General features: G+C 36.5%; 1 protein-coding gene across 3 annotated transcripts in view; it reads left to right on the top strand.

The window, feature by feature from the left end:
- The window catches only part of STMN4 (stathmin 4), a 190,512-nt gene that overhangs the window by 95,885 nt on the left and 68,970 nt on the right, over positions 1–25,657 (top strand). For 2 of the 3 annotated variants that reach the window (XM_044062615.1, XM_044062616.1), the window contains 3 exons: positions 7,166–7,374; positions 7,727–7,918; positions 23,580–24,747. In XM_044062615.1, coding sequence (XP_043918550.1) covers positions 7,166–7,374; positions 7,727–7,918; positions 23,580–23,642 — 464 coding nt within the window. In that variant the 3' untranslated portion in view covers positions 23,643–24,747. Of the gene's footprint in view, positions 1–7,165; positions 7,375–7,726; positions 7,919–23,579; positions 24,748–25,657 lie in introns of those variants that run through there. The other variant, XM_044062618.1, reaches the window with a different exon arrangement.

The following is a 25,657-nucleotide window of genomic DNA, read 5'->3' as shown; positions in this document are numbered from 1 at the left end:
TCTGAGTGTTGGGAGGCAAGAGGAGAGGGCTGTCTGTGTACAGTGTTATTATCATTATTATTATTATTATTATTATTATTATTATTATTATTATTTTCAAAATGTAAAATAGGGCTTTTCAAGTTACTTTTGTACTCTTAAAGTGGCTTATATTGTGTAACTGCACTGAAACAAATTTCTTTCAACAAAGGAAATAGGTAAGCATATATCTGTGTTGTGAAACATTTCCCTACCATCAGCAGTGCACTATAATATGCTGGAAAGGATTATATAAGAAAAACATTTCTTAATTATTTAGAAAGCTTAATGTAGTGGCAAAGGCCGGAGAGTAAGCAATTTAAACCATTTCAGACAGTATTTATCAGACAGTATTCTGCAATAATAAATACTTTTTACTGTAAGCCTGTAAGATATATATTTTTTTTGGCAGGAGGCTGCAGATTGGTTGTGTAATAATAAATATTCTTTACTGCATGTCTGTAAGACATTTTTGTCACGGAGTAGCACATTTCATTATGAGTCATTTTCATAACTAATTGCTTCTGACTTGTGTGCAGATGGTAGCACCATGGAGGAGGGTATTACACATGCCCAGGCACTCATGTAAGATTCTCCATCCCCCTATAGATAACTGCAGTGTGGGGCACATGTCATCCTGAAATTAAATTTAGAGTATGCTAGTTTAGATTATTGTAACAACTAACTACAAAATGAAAAATCTAATACACACTATAGTTAAATAAAATTAGTTATGATGGCATGTATGCATATAACCCTTCAAAGTCAGGAACACATTTGTTTTGTATCTTTTGTAACTAGTACTACTACATGTGAATTAGTGAGGCATATTAATTTATTTATTTATTTATTCGTTACATCAGTTCCTTTAATTCATTAACCAATCTAGTGAACTGAGCACATATGGGTCTTGTTATTCAGAAATCATCCATAAAGACTTAAATAATATCCCATACATAATACTTACAAAGACAGAAAAACATTCTCTACAGTGTAGTTTATGCAGTGATCACAAACACTGAAAAGAGTGGTGTGAGTGTCAGCTGCCATATATTCATGCAGAGGCATTCCAACAGTGACTGGTTTTCACTTTAGAACTTGTTAATTATAGTCTTTAAGACAGAGATTGTTAATAGTGATATATAAATATTGTAAGGAAACTGATTCCTTTGTAATGACTACATATAACTGATCGTATTTTATTCATAAAAGAAAGTTTGTGTACAGGAATAGCTAGTGACAGTTAAAGCTGGGAAGAGGTCACAGGTAAATGTGAAGAACAAATGGTTAATGAGTTGTCCAAAATATGGAACAAGTTATCATTAAGAAGCTTGTTGAGCATGTAGAAAAATAAACAGTGGGAGAAAGCAGTGATCGCTGCAAGCTGGCCAGTTCTTGCAAGGGTGGTGCAATGGTTCTCATGATGGGGAATGTTAGGGTAAAGTAATAATGTTTGTTCTATAGATTCTGAAGTCAGCAGCAGTAACTTACAAAGGTTATTGTGAACACAGGTAGTACATATTCAAGTACATTCATAAAAGCATCCTCGGTCGGGGTATCTCAGGCTTCAAGAAGTAAAGAAATAAAGGGAGGTACATTACAAAGAGTGTCTTGAGTTGGGAAATGACAGCCTGCCTTGAATCATATCAGTGGAATATGTAAGTAGAGGATACGATGTAGCCATTGGCTGAGATATCTGAATTGTAAAATTCTCTCAGTTCTCTGATAATGAGCAGAAGCTATTTTTTGTTTCAGGGAATGACCTATTTTGGCAGCAGTATCTAGGTTGTGACTGTATAAGCTACTAATTTTAGAAGGAAAGCAGCTGGATCTGAATAATGCTAAATCATCTGCCCAGAACAGTACTTTAGAGTAAGGATTGTCTATTGTTCCTGAATTAATAAAATTAAAAAATAAAAATAAGAAAATCCTGGAGAATTTGTTATATAATAGCAAAAGGACCAACATACACCAGACAGATTAATTATTGCTGATAATTACAATATAGTACACAAGTCTGAAGACTCTGAAAACTCTGTCACAGTGAGCATTCCATGAAGTTCTATAAAGTTCTCATGCCTATCCTAGACATACATGTGAAAAAACTTTGCACTATGCAACAACAGAACCCCCCCCCCCCCACCCAGAAAACAAATGATTCCATAATCTGTGCCCACACTGAGATGACAATAGACTAAAGACAGTGGGTGACAGGACTGAAATCTGCACTGCGGAAACAAAGTGCTATGCAGAATTCCATAACCTTTTGCATACATGAAAGTTGTCATATTTTTGTGAAATCGTTCAGAATGATGCATGAACCAGGAATGAATGAGCATATATAAAATAATTTATTTGTGTCTTTCGGCTTTTCCCGGTTAGGGGTCACCACAGCGGAACTCCGGTCCGCTAATGATTGGCAGTTGATTTTATGTACCGGCTTGCCAGGCCTGACGCACAACCTTCAAAGAAGGTACGTCCATTCACGCATATCTCGCAGAAGATGCTCTAGCTGAGAATCGAACCGGACAGAGTCAATAATGCTGTAAATAATTACATTTTTTGAGCACACAAATAGCTTAAGAATAGTAAATAGTGACCCAACCCAAAGCACAAATGAATAAAGCCCTGACTTCTCCCCAGACCCATGTTCGACTAGAAGCACAGACACTGGATTATCAGGCACAAGAAAATGAGATAGTAGCATTTGACAGTGGTTTGCCCATCCTGGGGGAAGGGAGGCGGCCTTGCTAATTACAGTCACAGCATGTAGAGCCATGGGAGCTCTGCACTGCAAGCACTACACAGCTTGGTCAGGAGGCTACTCATGTTCATCAGCACACATGCACCTCCCAAAGGCAACAAAAACAGAGCTTGCAAGACTGGGTGAGTTAGGGCATACCCAGAGATGGCATTGCACCAGCATCCTTAGTCCCCTTGCCAGCCCAAAACATGGGTAAGGTAGAGCCTAAGAAGCTTATGGCAGGTCCAGCAGATCCTATGAACAAGGAGAGGAGGAGCGTTCAGCAGCTGGTGATCAGCTGAATACATAGGGTGGGATAAAGAATTGTCAGAAGGTAAGCCCTGCTGGCAAGACATCATACTTTATAAAAAAGCAATATCTAGGATCAGATTTTAAAAAGAACTTGCTCTCACTGTAAGTGTCTTACTCCAGTGTAAGCCTGCCCCAATTCTGTAAGACTTTCTCTCAATAGAAGTGGTTTACCTGTATACCATTTTATATTTGCTTGAAATGATATACAATACTCTTTTGCAATTTTTCATAATCTCTAATACATATTTTCAACTATTAAAAGTCAGATAGGTAGATGAGACATAAAATGAACAGAAACTTGACATCTATAATGGGAGGCAGTGAAGTCAACTGAAGAAGAAGGAATGCATTTTGAGATATTTAGAACCCTTATGGAAGCAATCAGTTTGTCCACTGATTCTTCATTTTATTTATTATTTATTTTATTATTTTACATTTGTTGACTGGGAAAATCTGACTGGATGCTTGTCCATTTTCAGCAGAGGCCCGGGGAGAAAAGCTCCACAGTAAAATTCAGCTAATAATTACAAGCAATACAGAGGTGTTCACATTCATAGAGAGTAACAGACTTAACATAGCTAAGTAACCTATTATTAATGCTTAGTTCAAGTTAACATATAGGTATTATTCATGCTTAACGAAAACCACAAATAACAATAGTATAAGTCCCATAAACAGGTATATAAGCATACACTTCACTAGTGTTAAGGCAACAACACTTAGACCAAAAGCAAAATATACCACAAGAGATAAAGTCCTTCAGACTGTAACAGCATGCATAATCAACAGCCTTTAAATACCATTCTTAATTGATAAAAAACATTATCCTATTATACAATTAATCAATTAGTTCACCTCAAATATTTAAAGTGACAATGAATATTATAATACTTCTACAAGATCATATTGTGGGAATTGATATATATATAAAAAGTAATATATATGTAAAAAATATACTAAAAATCTATAAAACCACATCAATTTGTCAGATATATAAACCATTCATAACATAAACATTTAAAATGTCATTAAGTTAAAACTCTGCATAACCTCCTTCTTTTTAGTACTGGTTGAATGCTAACCTTGTCATTCAAGCCAGGACTTGAATATCCATCTGAGTTCCATCTCATCTCAAAGTTGTATAAATACTCTGTAAAACAAGAAACGTAAATGTATGTGCATCACTAGTTGTCATCTGGTGTTTAGCCAATGCATTATTTGCATCCCTAACTCTCATTTTGTAGTTGTGCTCCCTTATTCTCTCAGGGACTTAGATGTCTGATCCCATCTTTATCATAACAACCTCGTTCTCAGACCAGAGACAAACCTCTTATAAAATGTAAGCACAAGTTATTTTCTAATATAATTTCAAGAAAATACTCACTACTCTCATCTAATGTATTTACATACTCATATAGACTAATTAAAAATTGTTTACTATCTTTCAAAATGATGTCATTAGAATCAATGATGGGTCTTAATTGTTTTCATCCAAGTCTCCTGTTTCTATTCTGACTACTACTGTGCTATAAATATCTATAAAGGTCTTGTTCACCAATCTATTATAAGTTTCCAAAACAGGATGGATTGGAACATAAGTACTCACTGGTCTAAGCAACTTCAATTGCACATTCCTCATAAACATTTTTATATCAATCATTGTATCAGTGATATCACTGTTCTTACTAGGAATGAATGTTAAGCCCTTGTTCAACACAAATTCAACACAAATTCCTCATCATGGCTAAGTATCCTACTGGACAAATTAATTACAATGGATTCCCCTTCACACTCCACATTTTCTTTATTGTTTCATGCTTAGTTCAAGCTTACATATCAGGTATGAAGGTTGACATAGGTCAGTTTCAGGTGAAGTTAGATTCAAGTTTAACAGTTTTGGATAGGATACACTCAAGTATTCAGTTTAAGATTTAGTTATTGCATACTAGTGAGGTAGAATAGAATAGAATAGTGAAGGGGTTGGTAGGTAGGTAGATAGAGGGGAAGAAACTGTAAATGGATATTAGGTAAAGGGAATAAGTAGTAGGGGAGCAAAAGGGAAGGTTGAAAGGATGTCGGGATATGTATGAGAGGCAGGAAAGAGAGATGTTAGTTTGAGTAGTTGATGTAGGGGTATAGAGTGTAAGGTGGGGGGGGGGGTTAGCCAGGTGATGAGCATGTGCAGATCCATGAGTGCTTGAGGTGTTCCTTCAAGAGATTTTTAAATGTGTCCTTAAATGATGATAATGATACAAAGGATGTGTCACAAGGTGAGTTTAGAAACCGGCAACTAAGAAAAGACAGAAAAAGCTGAAAGAATAGTAAAGGTAGTATGAGATCAAGCTGTAGGGGCAGAGAATGTATTATGGGAAGAAGTCTTGGCTGAAAAAGTTACATCAGTATGGTTTATCTATCATTCTATTTAGGGTAAATCAAGTACAGGGACTTAAGTGCTATATAAACATTCAAGATTTGTTCAGGATTTTTTTTCTGCCATAGATATCTTTTAAGAAGCTTCTGTATTGCATTGTGGGTATCTGACACTTAGAATGTGACCCTTACCTCTGAGTTGATGGTTGAGGAAAGAATGCAAACATGCTTAAGATGTACAGACATTTTTCTAAAAAAAATATATAGTTCAAAGTAGCTATATCAGAAAAAATGCAGATACTGACATCGCATTTTATAATAATAGCAATGTAATCAGGAGTGAGTCATTAATGGCAGAAAGGAAAGAAATTTTCAGCCATACTCATTTCATGTAACATCATGTCATGTCTGACATAGAAATACTGAACAAGCCCACATTGCAAAGAAATTGCCTTTATGGCTAGATGCTACAGTCTTCAATGTCATAGTCAAAGTGTTTTAAAATGCCAGACAATGGTGAGGCCCATCTGTTTGTCAGCTATTTTCTTTAAAGGTCTGATCTGAGAAAAAAATAGTAGGTTGAAGGAGAAGGTTCAAAGACTGGAGAATGAGTAACCAAAGGGGATGGGCAGACTGCAGCGTAAGTGTAGACGTCTAGGAATTGGGCAGACTGCAGCGTAAATGTAGACGTCTAGGAATTGTGTTCTCATGGGCAAGTAGAATGGCTGTGACATTATGATCTCAGTGTATGGAATCCAAAAAGGTAGTGGTGTTGCCACGTTCAGTAAAAGTGGACAAGCCAGGGAATGAAAGGCATAGCTACTGCATTGTGTGGGATTATACCTAGGATGCAGAGAAACAGAAATTACTTTTTTTAGTATTTGGAATCTGTACCAGATCCTTGGAACTCACATTCCATGGCTGTATTACTACCCTATGTGTGAACTAAAATTCACATACTACTGCTACGTACCTTATTTATATAATATCACTACTCAACAGTACCTGAGGTTGGTTAAAACAGCACACCTGAATATGACATAACAGAAAAAAATGTGTTATCACCACTGCAAATGGATCCTATATTATGTCAGTAATTATGTGTTCATTTAATTTTGAACTGTGTATGTTATTACAAAGCCTTCCAATGAAGATTACTCAGGCATGACCTTGACAGTAAATCTACCTTGTTATACGGATGTTCAGAACTCTGTCCAGTTACTACTGAAGGATGCATGATCCTGCTGTACCTAACAAAGCCTTACATGTCAGAGTTCAATCTCTGTTGCTGTGATGTGTTTTAGTATTCTGCACCATTGTTAAATATCGCTGCTGATATACAAAGAAAGGTTATAAAATGAGTATTTGTGCAGTGTTACAACATTTGGTAGCTGACCCATTTGTGCATCTTCCTTGAATGAATATTATGGCCTAACTTAATCTTCCTAGGCCTCCAACAGGTAAACTGAAAAATAGTTTCACTTCAGTTATTTTCAATGAAGGCCTTGTAGTAAAGCTTTAATTGAGTTATTTCTGCTCATAAGAAAACCATGGATTTTTTCATCAGTGTAGGTAACAGTCTAAACTGAGAGCTTGTTCCTAGCTGTGCTGTGCAATCCAATACCATCCAACACTACACATTAAAATATATAATTATTCGTGTTTTACATCCCACAGATTGTGGCCTTAAATTAAATTTTATGTATTTTGTGTTCTTCACAGCAGATACCATTGATCTTACATGGTACATGATTCCAGACATGGAAGTGATAGAGTTAAACAAGCGGACATCAGGGCAGGCATTTGAAGTGATTCTAAAGCCACCATCCTTTGATGGAATTCCAGAGTTTAATGCTTCACTTCCCCGAAGACGAGACCCTTCCTTGGAGGAGATTCAAAAGAAATTGGAAGCGGCAGAAGAAAGGAGAAAGGTACTGCAATATAGATTACACAAAGAAACATATAATGGGCAGTATATAGATGGATATATTGATATATACATGGAATAAGATGCAAACATTGAATATACCAGATCTATGATCTGGAAATGGTTTATTTGTTTTTGAAGTATATAAAATAGACACATAAATAGAATGACTGATACTTTATAAATCTGAATGATTTATTAATTATTATAAATGCATAATAATCATGTGACTAGAAAACCAGGATGTAAACTAGGCCGTGTTAGATTTGTAAATGCTTTTTGGGATAATAATTGCTTAGAGAGGTTCAGACTGCTGGCATATTTATCCCAGACATTTACTTTTGTACCTGTTCCAGTACCAAGAGGCAGAACTGCTGAAACATCTAGCAGAAAAGCGTGAGCATGAAAGGGAAGTCATTCAAAAAGCTATTGAGGAGAACAATAACTTCATCAAAATGGCTAAAGAAAGGCTGCAGCAGAGGATGGTGGCCAACAAGGAAAACAGGGAAGCCCACCTTGCTGCTATGCTTGAACGTCTGCAAGAAAAGGTTAGTCTTGGTTTTCTGCAGCCTTTACAATCAGACTATATGATTCTGTACAGGAAGTTTGGTTTCAGGTTTGTTGACAATGATGGGCAATGGAACTGAAATACTTTATGCTTTTTACAAGAATTGTATTTTCCATTGCATTTATCTATTTTTCTTTACTTAATTTCTACATGAATCATCACCTAAACAAAAACAAGTAGTAGTGTATTAGTATACGTACATTACAAAGTAAAACATCATTAGTATTAAAAATGCACAAGCTAATTGAATAGAGTGAGTAGCATAACCTTTTGTAATTTACATTCAGAATTGCTCAAAAGGAGTCTCCTTACCCAAAGCAAATACCAAGCAAAATGAAAACTTTCCACATACGCAGAAACTCTCTGACACACACAAAATACAAGTGAAATTAAACTAGCAGAAAAAATAAGGAAAACAGTGAAGAAAGCGCTACGCCACTCACCTAATACAGCTGAACCCGTTGTCTAAACTGAAATCAGGAAAAAGAGAAATGATAAAACGTAATGTTGCAGCAGCTGGGGTCAGGGTTCAAACAAACTTCAACAGACTTCAATACCTTAAAAGCAAACTTTTAGTTAGTCAGCCAGATTATCTGGTTGAAATGGAGCAAGTGTTAGGTTCTCTAACACAAAACTAAGAAACCAGGGAGGGACCACCATCTTACTTGGATGCTTGTTATACAAAATCCCTTCCAAAAACCTTTTGACATATAACTGCCTGGAAAGATGGGGATCCATGGGCAGACATACTGAAATGACTGATAAATAAACCTTAACAGAGGATTAAAAAAGGCCATAGGATAGTAACTCACAAAACTATTGTAAAATCAGAGAACAACAAGCCCTGAATGTATGAGGTTATGTTGTTGGCATCAACTAGAAAACCTGTGGTTTGGTCACGAGGGCAAAGCCCAAGTGGCCAAACAAAGACAACCATGGGTAAATCCAGCATTAACCATACCCAGAAGTGGGTTATTGCTATTATACAATGACATTATTTAAGAAAAAAAATACTTTTCTTAATAATGGCATTGTATAATGCCTCCTTGCTGCCCTTCTGCAGCTGTCAAGTATTCTGCGGCAGTTCTGATGTACTGCACATGCGAATGGTTACCCAGTACATCAGAACTGTGTGTGGAAGCAATGGAGAAACAAAGAGCTCCATTGCTTTTAAAAATGTGTCTCGCTATGTTAAAAGAGTTTAACATAGCAAGACAGCTTTAAAAAAAGCAACGGAGATCTTCCTTTCTTTGTTGCTTTTTTTTAAAGCTATCTCGCTATGTTAAAAGAGTTTAACTTAGCGAGACAGCTTTAAAAAAAAGAAACGGAGAAAGGAAGATCTCCGTTTCTATTTTTTAAGATATCTCACTATGTTAAACTCATTTCTGGGTGACCGGACCTTTTTCCATTAGTATAAGTCTGATTTACAATGTGCACGCTGACCAATCAGCGTGCACATTTTGGAATATTAATGGGGGATCATATACTATATAATTTTCTAGTATCAGGCTTTCTTGACTCCATATGTATCCACTGCGCATTCTCAGAAAACAGGTGCCTAAAAAGAATCAAGACCTTATCATCCAGGCAGTCAACTGAAGATAATTGATTTTAGGGTGTATCAAACGCACCCTTTCTAGTATAACTAGATCCATTCTGTAAGGAAGCTTGTGTCAGTTGCCCCTGGCCATTTACAGAAATTGGGACTGCCATGGTTGCTTGGGCTGGAAGGGACTCACCACAATCTTGGGGGGTTACTTTTGAATCTTCAGAAGCACCCTGGGTATTAGTGGAAAGGGTAGCAAGGCATACCAGAACATTCTTCTCCAAAGAAAATAAAAGACATTTTATTCCAGACTTTCTTGCATGGAGTCCTGGAAAAGAATTTTGCTAGTTGATTATAGGTTCATAGGTAAGTACTAGGCTAGCCACCCTTGTGGACCATTTTAAGCATAGTCAATTTCCCTTAGTGAGAATCAAACCCTGAATCTCTTGTCTGTGAGGTAAACACTTTATCATTACAAAAACCCTTCTTCTTAGAGATGGATCAAATCTTAGAAGACCCCAGAATCTAATTTCCATTTGTGAGGGTCTGCCCTGCCTGCTCAGTTTGTCTGCCACACAGTTTTGCTGTAATAGAATGTGAAATGCTTGTAGAGTGAGATTGTGTTGTGAATATCCAAGCTAACATGGCTAGTCTCCAAAGGGGATACAACCTGTTTTCCCTTTGCTTGTTGATGTAGCACATCACTGTAGTACTGTGAGTAAGCACTTGAAGAGATCTCGGGGAACAATGATGGTTCAGAGAATTGAGTGCCTTGATCAGGGTAAGTGTCTCCTTGATATTTATGTGCTTGCATCTGTCCTTGGTGTCCCACACCTCTTGCACTTTCGTCTCTCCTGAAAATGCCCCCAAAGCAAAGTTTGAAGCATCTATGGTGACTGACCGCTTCAGAGCAAGGAGAGAAAAAGTGGAGACCTTGATTTAAGTATATTTGTTGTCTCCACCAACTGAATTTTTTTCTTACAAATCCCAGGCTGGGATCCAAAAAGATAAAGGATGTTGCTGCTGGGACCAAAGAAATTTTAGATATTACTCTTTCTTATGTGGACTTCTGACAGGAGTATCATGAGAATCATAGATGCCAGGAGAACCAAAACCTGTGGGAGTTCCTCATAGTGAATGAAGTCTGAGTTGAAAAACTTAGAAATAGATCTAAATAAAGGTTTGCTTTTTGCTGTGGAAGAAAAACTCTTTGAATGGAGGTGTCTAGTTGATATCCCATGACAGTCCTGTGTGACTGAGTCAAGAAAGGCGTTTGAATGATCTCTTTGAATCACAGCTTGTGCAAGCGATCTCTCACCCAAGACAGAGATTCCTGCCATTTGGAAAATGACTTTTCCAAAGATGAGCAAGTCATCAAAATATGGAAAAATGTTGGTACCCCATAGCCAGAAATGAGCTATAACTGGAGCTAGACACTTTGTGAACACTCTTGGTGCAAGGATAGTCCAAAGGATAAGGCAGAGAACTGATAATGTGATACAGACACATAAAACCTTAAGAAACACCTGAAATCTGGATGAATAGGATGTGAAGATAAGTATCTTTTAAGTCTAGTGTTACCGGGAAACTTCAATGAAGAAGAGGCAGCAGGTTGTCAAGTGACATCATTCTTAATTTGGGCACTATCACAAACAGGTTTAGGAAAGAAAGATTTATAGCTGGCCTCCAAGCATTTTCTTTATTTCAGACTAGGAACATGCTGGAATAAAAACCCTTTCTCACCTGGGAAGGAGGAATTGGTTATTTCACTCCTTTGGAGAGAATGTGATGAAGAACGGGTGGAAACAAAATAGTCTGATCTCCAAGATGAGGAATGACGCCCTGGAAAGGAGGAATTTCCTCCCACTGCCAATTGTAACCCTGATGTATGCTGAACCCATTTGCCTGAAACTATCTGTTGCCAAAGAGAAAAATAGGGATTTATTCTTTCTGGAAAGGAAAGAGGACAATGGTGGGAGACGATCTCAAGGTCTTTTGAATACTCATTCATACTTGTTGGACTGTCCTTGGGTTTTAGAGGTTTGAGACTTCTTTTTGAAACCTCCTTGCTGCTTCTACTTAAATGTCTGTTTAAGTAAATTCTGTTGAGACTGTTGATTCTGTTTCTTTGCTGAAATTGGATGAGGAGAAAGAAAATCCCTTGGGCAGTTTGGAAAAGGAGGGCTGAAAAATCTTAGAGATTACCTGGATCAGATTCCCCCTTTCATCACATGTTTTGATCATCTCTGCAGCAGAGGGACCAAACTAAATTTCTATCTAAGGGAGAGTTTAAAATTGCATTTTTACCATAATCTGGAAGGTTCTGAGAATGCAGCCAAGCAAACCTTCTTAAAACTGTATCAGTGGCATAGCCCTGGAAGAAGTATCAATGGGTCTATATCAGAACATTGAAGTATTAAAATTTTAAATGTTCTGATATCGAGCACTATTCAGCAAACATTAAGAATAGTGAAGCTGCAGAACAGTGAATTCTTTCCTCGGGAAAGAATTTGGTTGGCCGTTTCTGTGGCTTCGCTATTCTTAGCGCTGTGGTGGAAAGTTACGTGTTGGGTTCAGGTAAGTGTGCGATTGTTTGTATGTTATGGTTAGGGGCGGGTTAAGTGAATTAGGGTTAGGGCGCGGGTTAGGCCTGTGGGTGATAGTGACAGAATTTAGGGTTGGGGTGGTTTAAGTGAGTTAGGGTTAGGGCGCGAGTTAGGTGAGTGTACAATAGTGACGGGCTTAGGGTTTGGGTTAAGGTAAGTGGGTAGATAGTAGTGTATGTTTAGTTTAGTGTAGCGTTAGATGTAGGAATTTAAGTGTATGTGTGTGGTTGCTGTTTGTTTGATGTGCTTGTGTTGTGTGTATGTGTTTCGGAGCAGCAAATTTTTTCCATGTTAAAAAAGTTGTTCTGAATGTTCGATATTTTCATGTTTAGATGTTTTGGGGCCGATGAAATAGCGTTCGCTATTTTCATTTTTCAATAACGTGATATAAACGCTTATCAACAGAGTCATACACATACACATACTGAAAACAGTGAGTATGTGACCTGTGCAAAAGAAGAAACTACGTTTTTTAAAGCAGATTTTTCTTTACAAGAAGAAACTGTAGATAAAACATTCCTCATAGTTTTACAACATGTCAATAAATTTTAGCATATGAGCCTGATAATTTAAAATTCCGAAATTCAAAGGTGCAGAAGTTTATACTTTTTTCCCTGTACCTATCAATACTTTTCCCATCTTTTATTAGAAAGAATAGGATTGGAATTAACTAGGTGGTTAGCAGCAGATAAGTCAACTTAGGGTATAGCTGCTGGGTCAGGTTTGGGAATAGTGTATACAAATGTAAAAGACTGAGGAACTTTAAACATCTCATCTGCCTTTTTTTAGGGACATCTGGCTGACTATCAGGAAAATTGCAAACAGTAAGACAGATCCTCTAAAACAGGCACGATAGGAGGAATGGGTGTAGGTTCTGGAAAATTCTCCTGTAACAACTCATAGCATTTTTTGAGGGACTGAGAAACCTCAGTGTTCTCCTACTGAAAACTTTGGGTCAGTCTAGCAATACAGAAATCCCCACAGGGAGAATCAGAAGGACAGCACTCCTCTGAGTCTGAATCAGAAATCTGAGGACAAAAACATGAATATGTCCCTGCATCTTTCTGTTCAGATTCAGAATGTTGAATCTCTTCAGGAGAAGAGGTGTCCCTTTTTCTTCTATCAGAAACTACTCAACAACAAGGATCAATAGCCTGAATCTCACTCTGAGTCAATCATTGTAAACTACTCCTATCGAAAGAAATTTGAGAAGGGGTAAATACATGCTGGGTTTTCTGTTTCAGTTTTACAGGAAAAATGGGGCCAACCATGTTACTAATAGCATCCACTGTTTCCCCAGAAATGGGCACAACATTCTTGACACAACAGGGAAACCTTCTCTGTTGCCTTTCCCAGGACCAAAAAGAGTGGTTCTCCCTTTCCCACTGAGGAGACCTCAACAGCTGCAGAGTGTGTGGCTAACTCCTGTTTTTTAGTGGCTGTAGGTGCTACAACAGAGGGATCCCAGGCAAAAGATGAGTCATCTAACGTACAGCAAATGGTCACAGCAGAGGCACCCAACTGTGGCAGAGGCAAATTGCTATCCTGCTGTGGCTGCAAAGGCTGTTTGCTTAACTTTTTCATTTTGCTGCTAGAAGGACCAACCATGGGATGAATAATCTGTTCCATGGTCAAGTGGAAAATCATGCCTCTGTCTTAGGAAAAACAAGCAGCAATGTCAGTAGAACTACCAGTCCACAAAAGTTACTTTATTTTTGTACAGGAAAAAAAAAACAGTAAAAAGGGACATGGGTGCCACTAGAGATGGTGAGATGGGTTAGCCTGTGCAGTTATTTTCAAACACTATAACAACCCCAAAACCTTAAAGTTAACACAATTTATCCAGGAAAAGTTATCAGTTAGACTTGACAGAAATGAGTGCTCTGTTTAAAAATATGTTACAGTCTCAAGACAATCTGTTAAAACACAACACTCCTAGCTTTGAATAACTTTTCTTAAGAGGAAAGTAATAAAACAACAGTAAAAATAAGGAAATAGAATGTTTTTCCCAAAGGGGGATTTATCTGCCCACCTAAGGAAAGCACAAGCTGACCATCAATCCCCAGAAGCCTCAGAGGAGTGTACTCTTCAGCAGCAATGAAGTCTGAATGGCTTTACACCCAAACTTATCTTTTAGTCAGCTTAGCTTGAGCTACTTGACAGGTTGTCATGTGGAAAGTGCCTTGTAGATCTGGAAGCTCGCCGTCTCTTATATCCTTGGCAGGATATAATCTATATAGCTGACAGGGTTCCTATCACATCATCGAACTTTTACAAGTTCAAACCACATATGGTCGAGACCATATGTTTGAATTTGTAAAGGTTCGAGCATTTGAATGGAAATCTCCATAAGCGGAGGTTTCCATTCACTTCAATGTGGTGCGATCTCGGAATTGGTATATTTAAGAAGCAGGGGGATGTGGGGGATGCAGGTGGGCTGGTCGACCCTGCTTGCAACAGTTTATTTTGTTGTCCGTTATATATATCTTTTTGTAGGTAGTTGAAGTTATGTAACTTTGAACATACTGGTTCGACCATTAGGTGTTCAAAGTTATGTAACGTCGGCTATGTGATATAGACCCTAGCTGAGGCTATTGCAGCAGTGATCAATATGAAGAACATCAGTTAATACTCTGAGGATTGCAGTTTGTGCTGTGGTTTATTACTTTAGAGTATTAGACATTGTAATTCTTCATTAGCATGTATTACACTGCAGCCTTGTGTTCACATGACGTTCAGTTGCTTCTCTTTCAGGCCACCTCACCACTGTCATTAACTGGAATGCATTAGCTTATGTTGGTAAAAATCACCTTCTACCTTCTTTATTAGGGTGCTGCTTGCTTGGCCAAGTTTCTAGATTTCCATGGACTGTCAAGAAAGTGGCACATATAACTATTTTTCTTATTTTACAGTAAGAGGAAAAATTCATAAAATATCATTGTTTTTAATTATTCTTCTCACTGGTAATATAATCCTTAGTTCTAATAACTGCTGTTTCTTTTGTAGTCAGTATAGTCCCTTAAAATTCTATTCAAAATGCGTATTTCCCTTTGGCATTATATGATGCATTTAACACTAAGTAATATGCTAAATTCCATAATACTACTGAAACCTGGAGACCAAAAGCCACTAAATACTTGCAGAAACTAAAGAAAGTTGTACAGACTGAGGTAAATCAAGAGGTAAACCAAGAAGCCACTAAAAACATAAAACAATGAAGTCACCATGAACATTTGAAAAATAAAGTACTTGCATTTTAGCCTGTGGAGCAACACTCTAAAAAGCTTCAAAGGCACAAAAATGATATTGAAAAGCCACAGATAGAAAATCATGACTTTCAGGGAAGTCACTGCTTCTTTACAAGGGGAATCGCATATGAGTTTTTAAACAAAAGGAAAGGATTACAAGTCACATACTGAATTCAACTGCCTGTGTTCACTGTACTGTTAGCAATACAGAGAAAATATGATTTCCAGCACTGAGAATATAATATAACAAGAAAGTGGAATATTATTTTAAAATAGTGATTAAATTAAAAGATGTGAAAGTGTTTAGACTTAGTGTCAGTATAATGTAGCCTGTAGGTTTTCCATCAAGAATTACATCAGCTGCACACTTTGGTCTCCTCGGCTGATAATTTGATCCCTAGATTCCTTTCCATTTTTGCTTTCCAAAAGGAGTAGACATTTTTATTCTCCATCCAAAATTTCAGAGAATCATGTTTACATGGAAGTGCAGTCACCTTTTGGGTGACCCCCCCTGCCCAAAGCAGAGTGATTTAAGCCTGAACTATTATTTATTTCTTCCTGTTGCCTTATTACAGCAAAGTGTGCCTCCAGTCATTTCTGCAGTTATGCCCCACTGTGCCTCTAGGTATCAAATATTGCTTTTTCATATCTGCATTAATAATTCCAAAACCATGCTATATACAAGGTATCAGAATATTTTATCTTGAAGCATACATGATGGTAAACACATTTGTATTGATATCTGACCTCATTCAATGAGTATTTCTTAGAACAGATAGCTGCGGTGGTGGTGCTGCGGTAGCATTGTCACCTCACAGTAAGACGTTGTCCTGTTCGATTCTCAGCTAGAGCATCTTCTGTGTGGAGACATGCATGAATGGGCATACCTTCGTTGAAGGTTGTATGTCAGGGCTGGCAACCCGGCATGTAAAAATCTACAGCCTATCATTAGCGGACCGGAGTTCCGCTGTGGCGACCCCTAACCGGGAAAAGATGAAAGACACAAACAAGTAAGGTGATAACTTCATTTTTAAAAGGTTCAAGCCACACCCACTGGGAGTTAAAAGTGCATACTCAAAAGAACTGTATTGGAGGGAATGAGTTAATAAACCTGTTTTTAAGAATCATGAGCCCCAAAGCACTAATTGTAAACTGTTAAAAAGTTCCATAATATACACACAGATAAAACTAGTTTGAGTAATAATCTAAAGATCTAAATTTTAATCCAGCAGTGACTATACCTTCAGGATGAGAAGACTTTAGCCCTGCCCTCTCTTTCTGTCAGCAACTCCAGGATGATATTCACAATAAGAAAGAGGGTCTTTACATTACTTAATCTTCTTATCAGATTAGTCGATTACACTCCCACATGCTGCAGCAACCACGGCTTTTTTTCCATAGCAGGTTTAAGATATCTTGAAGGATGCCACAGTGAAAGCCCTTAACAGATCTTGAAAGAAGACTTACAACTAGATGTCCTTACAAAACACTTGTATGCTTCATTATCAGTTTCCTTCATTATGATATCAAGGTTAAAGTCATGAATGTCACTAGAAATGGTGAAATGGGTTAAGCTATCCAATTAAACAGTTTATTAATAAGGAAGAAAAAAAGGTAAAACAAAATTCTTTGTAAAACAAAATATTTTATATTGATACCCCTCATGAATTTTACTACCTTTATAGAGCTACTCAATAAAGTATATCCCCATCAGTAACACAGACAGGAAATTATGTAATATTGAAAAAGTCATGTGAAAAGACAGACACCTGCATATAAAGCCTAGTACAAAGCGACTTACAGAACATTACTCCTCTATTGTGCCTTTCAAAACTATATAAGAGGAAGTAAAAACTTCAACATGTAATCTCGCCTCTCTCTTTCTTTCTACTGCAGATTTTTATTACAATTTTTTAAATAATGCCTCTAAGTACAGTAGGCTAAAAAGGGGGCAGATACATTTTCAACATAATTAAATAACAAATATAAATGACTAGATGTTCCATTGACAATATATGCCATTAATTATTGTTTCTAAGTAATCATAGAGATGCACCCCTATATATGCTAATATGGTCCTAAACACTTGGGAAAATAAATTTATTTATAATAGTATATATAAAGAAAGTTGGAGTTTGTACAAATGATTTTTAGATGATATAGTTATATTTTGGCATGATAGTAAATAAAAACTGGATGAATTTATACAATATATTAATCAATCAACTAATTTTTTAAAATTCACTCATGAAATTGGGCTCCATGAAATGAACTACTTAGACGTAACACTGATCAAGAATGGGAATGATTTTAGGTCAAACGTTTTTTAGGAAGAAAACATTTTCCAATTCATATCTACATTTTAATAGTGGACACCCCCTGCACCAGAAGAAAAGTATAGTGAAAGGCCAGCTTGTTAGAATTTCTAGAATGACCTCAAATGAACAAGACTTTATTGATGAATGTGATTTTGTGATTCACATGTTTTTAGACAGAGGTTATCCTTAGAATTTTGTAACAACATTAGAGAAGAAGTAATTACTGGTAGAAAAGATAGATTTGAACCTATTTTGAACAAAAGATTTTCTAACTTAAATAACAATGAAGGAATTAGTAGGGCAGAAGTAACAAGTCCTATTGCTGTGAAGGATAAATATACAGGCAGGCTTTCATTAAAGATTTCAGTGGAGATGCAGGGGTAATTCAAAGAGTGTTCAACAAAGAGTGGGACAAGTTTATTAAAATAACAGACCTTAGTTTTAAACAAAGATAATCTTTAATATTATTTTTAGGAGGGGACGAAATATTAAAGATTGGTTGACGTTTCAAAACAAAGGTAAAAAGAAATCTATGAAGCCAACTGGCACACACCCATGTGGTATGTGCGCACAATGTCCTTGGATGTTCAACACACAAAGCATTTTTATTGAATCAAGGGGAAAAGAAATTACTAGTAAAACACACAATACTTGTGATTCATATGAAGTGGTATATATTGCAATATGTGGGATATGCTCTGGTTTTTATGTAGGAAAGACCGAGAGAAAAATAAAAAGGAGAATTTATGAACACATGAATGACATGAAAAATAAAAGAGAAAGCAATGCATTATATAGACATACCACTATTTGCCCCTGGCAAAGTATACGTTTTTTATTATAGAAGAAATTAGGAAAGATGAGAGGGGTGGCTTATACGAAACTCATATTGAATACCGGGAATTGTATTGGCAGATTATTTTGGTGGCAAACAAATTCCCTGGTTTAAATGATAATATTTCCCTTGCCCCCATTCTCAAGTTAAGAGCAGCTAGATTATAAACATGTATCAGTGTGTTGACCATGGTTCATGTTTTTATATTCAGAGATTTTTTATAGATTTTTCATAGATTTTTTATTCTTTAAATAGGTTGGTCGAGTATTTTAAATATATAGATTTCATATATTTATACATTTATTATAGAATATATTTATTCATTGATATTTATGCATTTGTGTTTATGGTTTTACATATTTAAAATATTTAAATGTGAGATTTACGTTGGATTACTTGTTCAATAAAATACTATTTTATTTATAGTCCTCGGCTGACCAGTGCTTCAGTTTTCCTCTCACAGTGTGTTTTTTTTGGTTATTAGTTGATTTTCGCACTCTTCCTCGTCTTGCGGTTATTACTCAAAGTATATAACATTGTATCCGTGGTGGTGCAGTGGTAGCATTGTTGCCTCACAGCAAGAGGTTCTCCCGTTTGATTCTCGGCTGGAGTGCGGGAGTGCCTTGTGTGTGGATTCTGCATGTCCTCCCCGCGGTTGGGTGGGCATTCGAAAGACATGAGTAAATGGACATGCCTTCGTTGAAGGTTGAACGTCGAGCTGGCACCTCAGCGTTCATTTAAATCTACTGCCAATCATTAGTGGACCGGAGTTCCACTGTGGCGACCCCTAATCAGGAAAAGCCGAAAGACAACAACAACTCAAAGTATATAACATTCTTCAACATACTGCAATACTTTACTGTGTGAGTGAGTGACTTCCCTTAGATTCATTAAAGCTTTAGTTTATTTTATAAATATGCTGTATATTTTAATTATTTTTATGGTTTACTGAACTCTATTAGTTTGCAAAGATGATTAGGGTATGTCCATCACCTAAGCTAACTGCCCTTTACTTTATACCACATACCTTACTGGCCTCTGTATACATAAACTCAAACTTTTTGTCTTTCTTGTTGAATCATCATGAACACTAGCTTGATTTTATATCATACTAGAAAATGTTATATACTTGGGAATAATGATCTTTATGTCTACATGATTCAGCAAAGCAAATTTGAAGAATTTCACGTAGATCTGATATCTGACAACTATAAAGCCCCTATACATGGATTAATGCTAATAGACTTAATATAGTTATAATTTAAGTTTTGGGGGATAAAGCACAACTATACCCTTTGTAATTTAATTTGCCTCTTTGCAATGATATCAGTTGTTTACTGGTGTCTAGGTTTTAACAAAAGAAATAGATGAGACTCCATCTTCTTTTGAATTTCTTCATTTTTCCTGTGAACAAGTCTGTCACACTGAAGGGAAAACACACAGAAGGTGCTGAATGTCCATGGAAATCAATTGCACAGAGGATGAAGCAAGAATCATTCAAATTTTAGATTAAAGGCAGACAAAAAGAAATCTCATCCAGAAGGGTTTTGTTACAGAGAAACAGATGGAGTAAGAGAGAGAGATGCAATGTGTGTGTCTCTGTGTGTGTGTGTGTGTGTGTGTGTGTGTGTGTGTATGTGTGTGTCTCTTTGTGTTTGTAGCTCTGTGATGCAGTCCAAGTTTCTGGAAGAAAACAGAGAGTGAGTCATAATCCTTAGTAATGAGCCATGAGTTAAAGTTCTTTTAATTAGCCAGTCACTCTCACTGATATTAGGGTGCATTAGTTCAGAAATGTACTGAAACATTTTATTTTATTTTATTTTTTGCTTGGAGCAAAATTCAGAGACATAAATGGATATAATCCATTTGGGAAATGACATGTTACAGGAAAAATATAATCACACTACAATATCACTGGCACATCCGGTAGCGCACTCACCTTTGGTGTAAAAGGTTTTAGATTCTATTCCCACACCAAGCACATCAATTACTGACACTGTAATGCAGCATAAAAGAGGTACTGCACTTCTGAATGGTTCACCCTTCAGATTAGATATTAAAGTGAAGTTCCATCTGCTTGAGTTGGTGGTAACTCAAGTGGATGTAAAAGATGCCATGGCAGGTATCAGAAAGAGTAGAAGTTCTGCAATAGCAATGTCTTTTGACTTTTCCTGGTTAGGGGTCGCCACAGTGGAACTCCGGTCTGCTAATGATTGGCAGTGGATTTTTCCATGCCGAGTTGCCAGCTCAATGCCCAACCTTCAAAGAAGGCACACCCATTCATTCACACACCTACCTGCATGTCTTTAAATGTCACTCGACCGTGGGGAGGACATGCAGACTCCACACAGAAAGCTCTCCAGCTGCGAATCAGATGAGAGAATCTCTTGCTGTGAGGCAACAAAGCTAACTGCTGCACTACCACGGCCTACCTAGTAGAAGTTCTGCAATTCCCTGGCCAAATTTTCCCTAATAATAATAAATAATTTAAATGTCACCTGGAGTCTTCCCTGAAAAGAGGCTACTAGCCTACTGGAACTAGTACAGTCAACCAAGGATAAATAGAATAAGTAAATTACCTTTCAGGTATCATAAAAAGCTACAGAACAATCTGTCCTTGATGAAAGCTCTGTAGTGAAGAGGACTAAAGCTCTAAGCTGTAAATGAGATGCTCACTGTGCTCATGGAACAAGGTTTTATTCCTTTCACCTTAGTTTACCTACTATGTGATTCTGAGCAAGTCACTTAACCAAACATTGCTCCTCGGTCACCCCTAAAAAGGGAATATTTGTTCATTGGGTTTACCAGATCAACAGCTAGACAGAATTAAAATAAATTGATTAGCATGCTACAGGACAAAAACATTTTGGATAATATTTCTCATTTATCACTAAGATCATGTTGCTATCTTTAAAAAAAGAACATCATAATCCATATTACCTTTAAAATAATGGATAAATCAAACAGACCTAATTTTAAGTTTCTGAAACTCTACTAACATTCTACTGAGTCTCAGAAAAAAAAGCATTACAGATGGATAGCATCAGGCTAGTCACATACATAACATTTTCATTTTTATTATACACACCATACATAAAGATCATGCTCTCGAGCTGGAGAGCAGTTTTATAGCATTTATAAGAGCTCTGAAGGCCTGATTAGCTGAACCATATCTGTTTCATAATACACAGAAATTCTATGTGAATATTTTATTAAGCCAGAGTAGACTCATGATACAGGTTATAGAACTGAAAGCAGGTAACTTAAAATAATAGAATGATTGCACCTGGTGAAGGTGATGTCACAGTCTGTTTGTTAGATAACACTAAATATATTTTCCAAAATCTGGACTTGATTTATGACAAAATTGTCTTTTACTGAGGTCATTTTATTTAACTGTACCTTAACTTTTACATCCATGCATAAATTCTAGGCATAAGGGCATATGAGGGGCATATGAAAAGAATGTGTTGTGGTGACTGTTCTACTCTGCCTGATGCACAGAAAAAAGGAAAATTGTATATATTCCTTCCAAAAAATATGTATATGCATGCCAGAAATTGATGACTAGCCCAGTGAGACAGGTTTGATGGGTGCTGTTTTGTATAATTGCACAATGCTTAAACATTAGCAAAGACTATGTTGTCATTTGACTGTCTATAATAAAATCTAATAAGAAATTCTGAGTAAAACAATTTAGAAACATAAGGGCAGCTTTGCAAATAAATCAGTCACCAAATAGTGGAATATTTTAGGGACGAACTAATGAAAGTCAGAAAAACATGCTCCTAAAGCAGGAATGGGTGGAACTTTTGAAGAAAAGAAGGAATTATTCGGTGTAAAGATATATTTAAGAAGATAGTTAATCAAAGAGTATGTGTATTATTCCACCAATGGCAGTTTAGTAAATTTTACCCTCCACTTTTCCTCTTTATCATCATAACCAACTTAACTGTAAATGATGTGAGGGAATCTTAATTGTGTTTTTATTCCAGCTAATGACAGTGACTCATCGACATGAGACAGATACAACCTTCCACAATGGGAACACATTGCCACTGCAAACAAAAAAAAAGACCACAGGTTATATTGTAAGGGTCTTTTTATTCTTTTTCTCTAAGATCTACTATTATGGTAAGTGATTTTATAGCAACTGGCTAAACAGACAGAGAATAAATCATTGATACTTGAGCATGCTAGAGCAAAATCTGGAAGTGTATTGAAAAGCAGCTTTTTTGCTTCACTGAAAGAATTTTATTGAAAAAATATGGCTTACCTCAAAGTATATGGGCCTTGGAATCAATATATTTAGTGATGACAGTGCAAGGAGCCCAACACCCTTTATATTTAGAGTAGTGGGGCTGTGTCCACCACTTTTACTTTATTCCTCCTTAACAAATTGAAATGTTTTTAATTTGATGTGGAAACTTTAACTTTTGTACGAGTATGATCAACATCTGATGCTCACATTTATTGTATTCTGGCTACATACACTATTTGCCACAGAGTGACTACTGATTTTGCTGAGACTTTGGGACATGTTAAGTAAAGTACATTTTTTCATCAGAGTTACCACATTTTAATCCAATGTATAGAAATAATAGTTTATTATATATCTGGTTTACAGATTCAGATCTTGCATTTGTTTCAGTTGTCACTTCATTAAGAAACACATCCATCATCTTTTCATCCAGTATACTGTATGTACTCACAGTAGTACCATTGCCTATACAGTCAGATTATGGACTTGCTGCCTGACTTGGCAAAGCTTTATTACTTTAAAGTGAATTGATGTTGCAATACCTTGGATTGTAGCATTGTTGTTACTTTCTTTTTCTTTTGTGGCCAAATTAAGTTACAGTATACATTTTCATTAGCACAGAAATATTTATTGTGCTACTATTTCAAGATTACTCTAACCAGTTTATGCAATTGCTCAGATTGGGAAAGATACATATTATATATTGTAATAATGCATATAGTACACTAGAGGGAAAGCTTCCAGCCTCCATTACTGTGCAAAACCTTATTTCATTTCACATTTTTAATCTAGACCTAACATCCTCTTGTATCATCATTGTTTGACAGACTCCTTTCACTGATTCCAACTCAAGATGGAGTTCCACAACGGCTTCGTCCCCTGTTTCGTAGGCATTGACTGAAGGGCCATATTTCACCTCTTGACCTCCTTTTCAGGAGCACCCTCACTTTGTTGCCTTTACGGTCCCTGAGAGACTTCCAGTTGGTGACTTTGTGCCTCTCATTTACTCAGGCTGCTTGCGTTAGACCCACTTATTTGGATCTAGGGAACTTACTTTTTTGGTTACACCATGCCAACAGCCAGAACACAAGGAGACTTAGGGATACTTTGGAAAACCAAATTCCTTGCCCTGTTCCGAACAATTACCCAAGTAGCTTGTACTGGAAGGCAGCTTCACAGATTATGGACCAGTTCAGGACAGGTTTCTCCACATTCATGCGTAAAGGATTGTTAGATTCTGTGAGTTAAAGTATCTTGAAGGTGGGGTTTCAAAGTAGTCACATCTGCTGTTTATCTTTTTTCTGTCATCCAAGAGTCACAGCAGCAATATTTTCTAATCTTTTCCAGAACTCTAAACACTGAAATGTGTTATCTTAAAATAAAGAAGAGAAAGAGGGACTTTAACTCTCATACTAATTTTTCCATGAACAGACATTTTGTTTATATACCTTTAAATCAATATTGTTATATCAAAATAACATTTGTGAAACTGAAATTATATGTTGTGTATTTCTTTAGCAATGTATTTTATATAAGTTGAAATCATCTTAGTATAGTTAAAGAACATGTCACTTAGGTTTTATTGAGATATTTTGGTATAAAGCATGGCAGGTGAAAAATCAACTTGCTTATTGAATAAGCTATCAGATGAATGCTTCAGTCATGTTTTCCTCTTGCACTTATACAAGAAGTAGAATGCAATCAGGCAAACATGGAAGCAGAATTTAGATTGTTAATACTTTTGATACTAATTAACCTGCTTATATGCTACAAGTAGCAGGGCTGCATCCATACAAAGTTAAACTAAGAATAAGAAAAGTTAAGTAATTAACCTTGTTCATTAAAACATATATTTGTAGAAACCTGCAATGTAAATATGTAAAAACTGAAACAATGTGACCCTAATGTAAAAAGTCATGCAATATATAATTTCATCAAAAAAAATCACAAATTGGACATAATTTTTGCATTGTATAAAATAAATAATAACATTCATATCTTTGAGTAAAGTGTCTGTTTTGTGACCTCAGCTGGCATAGGACAAGAAAGGATTAGAATGTTTGAAGCATGTTTGTCAAGACCACCACTCTGTTTGCAAAATGGACGAACAATTGACTTTATGAATGTTGTGGAAGTATGAAAGTCATAAACTCCCAATTGTTAACAACCTAACATTTCAGGAGCAGTGGGCAACAATGGAAACTGTAACTCATTTATTATAAGACCTGATGACATTTGATAGTTCATTCCTCTAGCAATAGAGCTATCTTTAAAATTACAGATCTTTCAGTGTGGCAGAGTTGTTTATTTGGAAGGGTTGTTTTCCCTTACTTTCACACACCTTTTTTTCAGGTATAATGTCAAGGTATGACTTTGCAACTCAGGCACCTTCAGTCTTGATGAATATTTTTGATTTGTTAATGTTAGCTCGTTCTGTCTGCGGCTCTGCTGAGTGACAGCTTCTGTGTCTCTCCTTACTTTTCTTTCCCTTGACCACCACTAGCAGTCTGTCAATGCTTGAACAAGGAATATATGTCATTCAACGTGAGGCAGGCAATATCACACAGTCTCCACTACCAGGAGATTGATACTTAATTCCCATCATCTGTGTCAGTGACACCGGCTTTACTTGCAACACTGATGAGACTTACTTTTTTCTTATAGCTGATGTGAGAAAAATTCCATAACTGCAGCTGATGATTTCTTACAGTTCATTACATAAGGTTAGTAGCCCTATCAACATTTGCATCCTCAAAGAAAAGCAGGAATGATAAATGAATTGCAAGCCAGGAGGTTGGTACACAATTTATATGTCTTGGAAAGTAAGCCGTAGGACATTGCATACTTTGCTGAATCCCACTATTCACTGCTTATTATTAGAGATTATAAGCTAGGTAATAAAGGA

The sequence above is a fragment of the Protopterus annectens genome, chromosome 2.part1 (genome assembly GCF_019279795.1).
Source record: "Protopterus annectens isolate FY-2018-M chromosome 2.part1, PAN1.0, whole genome shotgun sequence".
In the NCBI taxonomy this organism is placed as follows: Eukaryota; Metazoa; Chordata; order Ceratodontiformes; family Protopteridae; genus Protopterus; species Protopterus annectens.
Note: the sequence above shows the minus strand (reverse complement) of the source record. Positions and strands in the feature narration are given on the sequence as shown.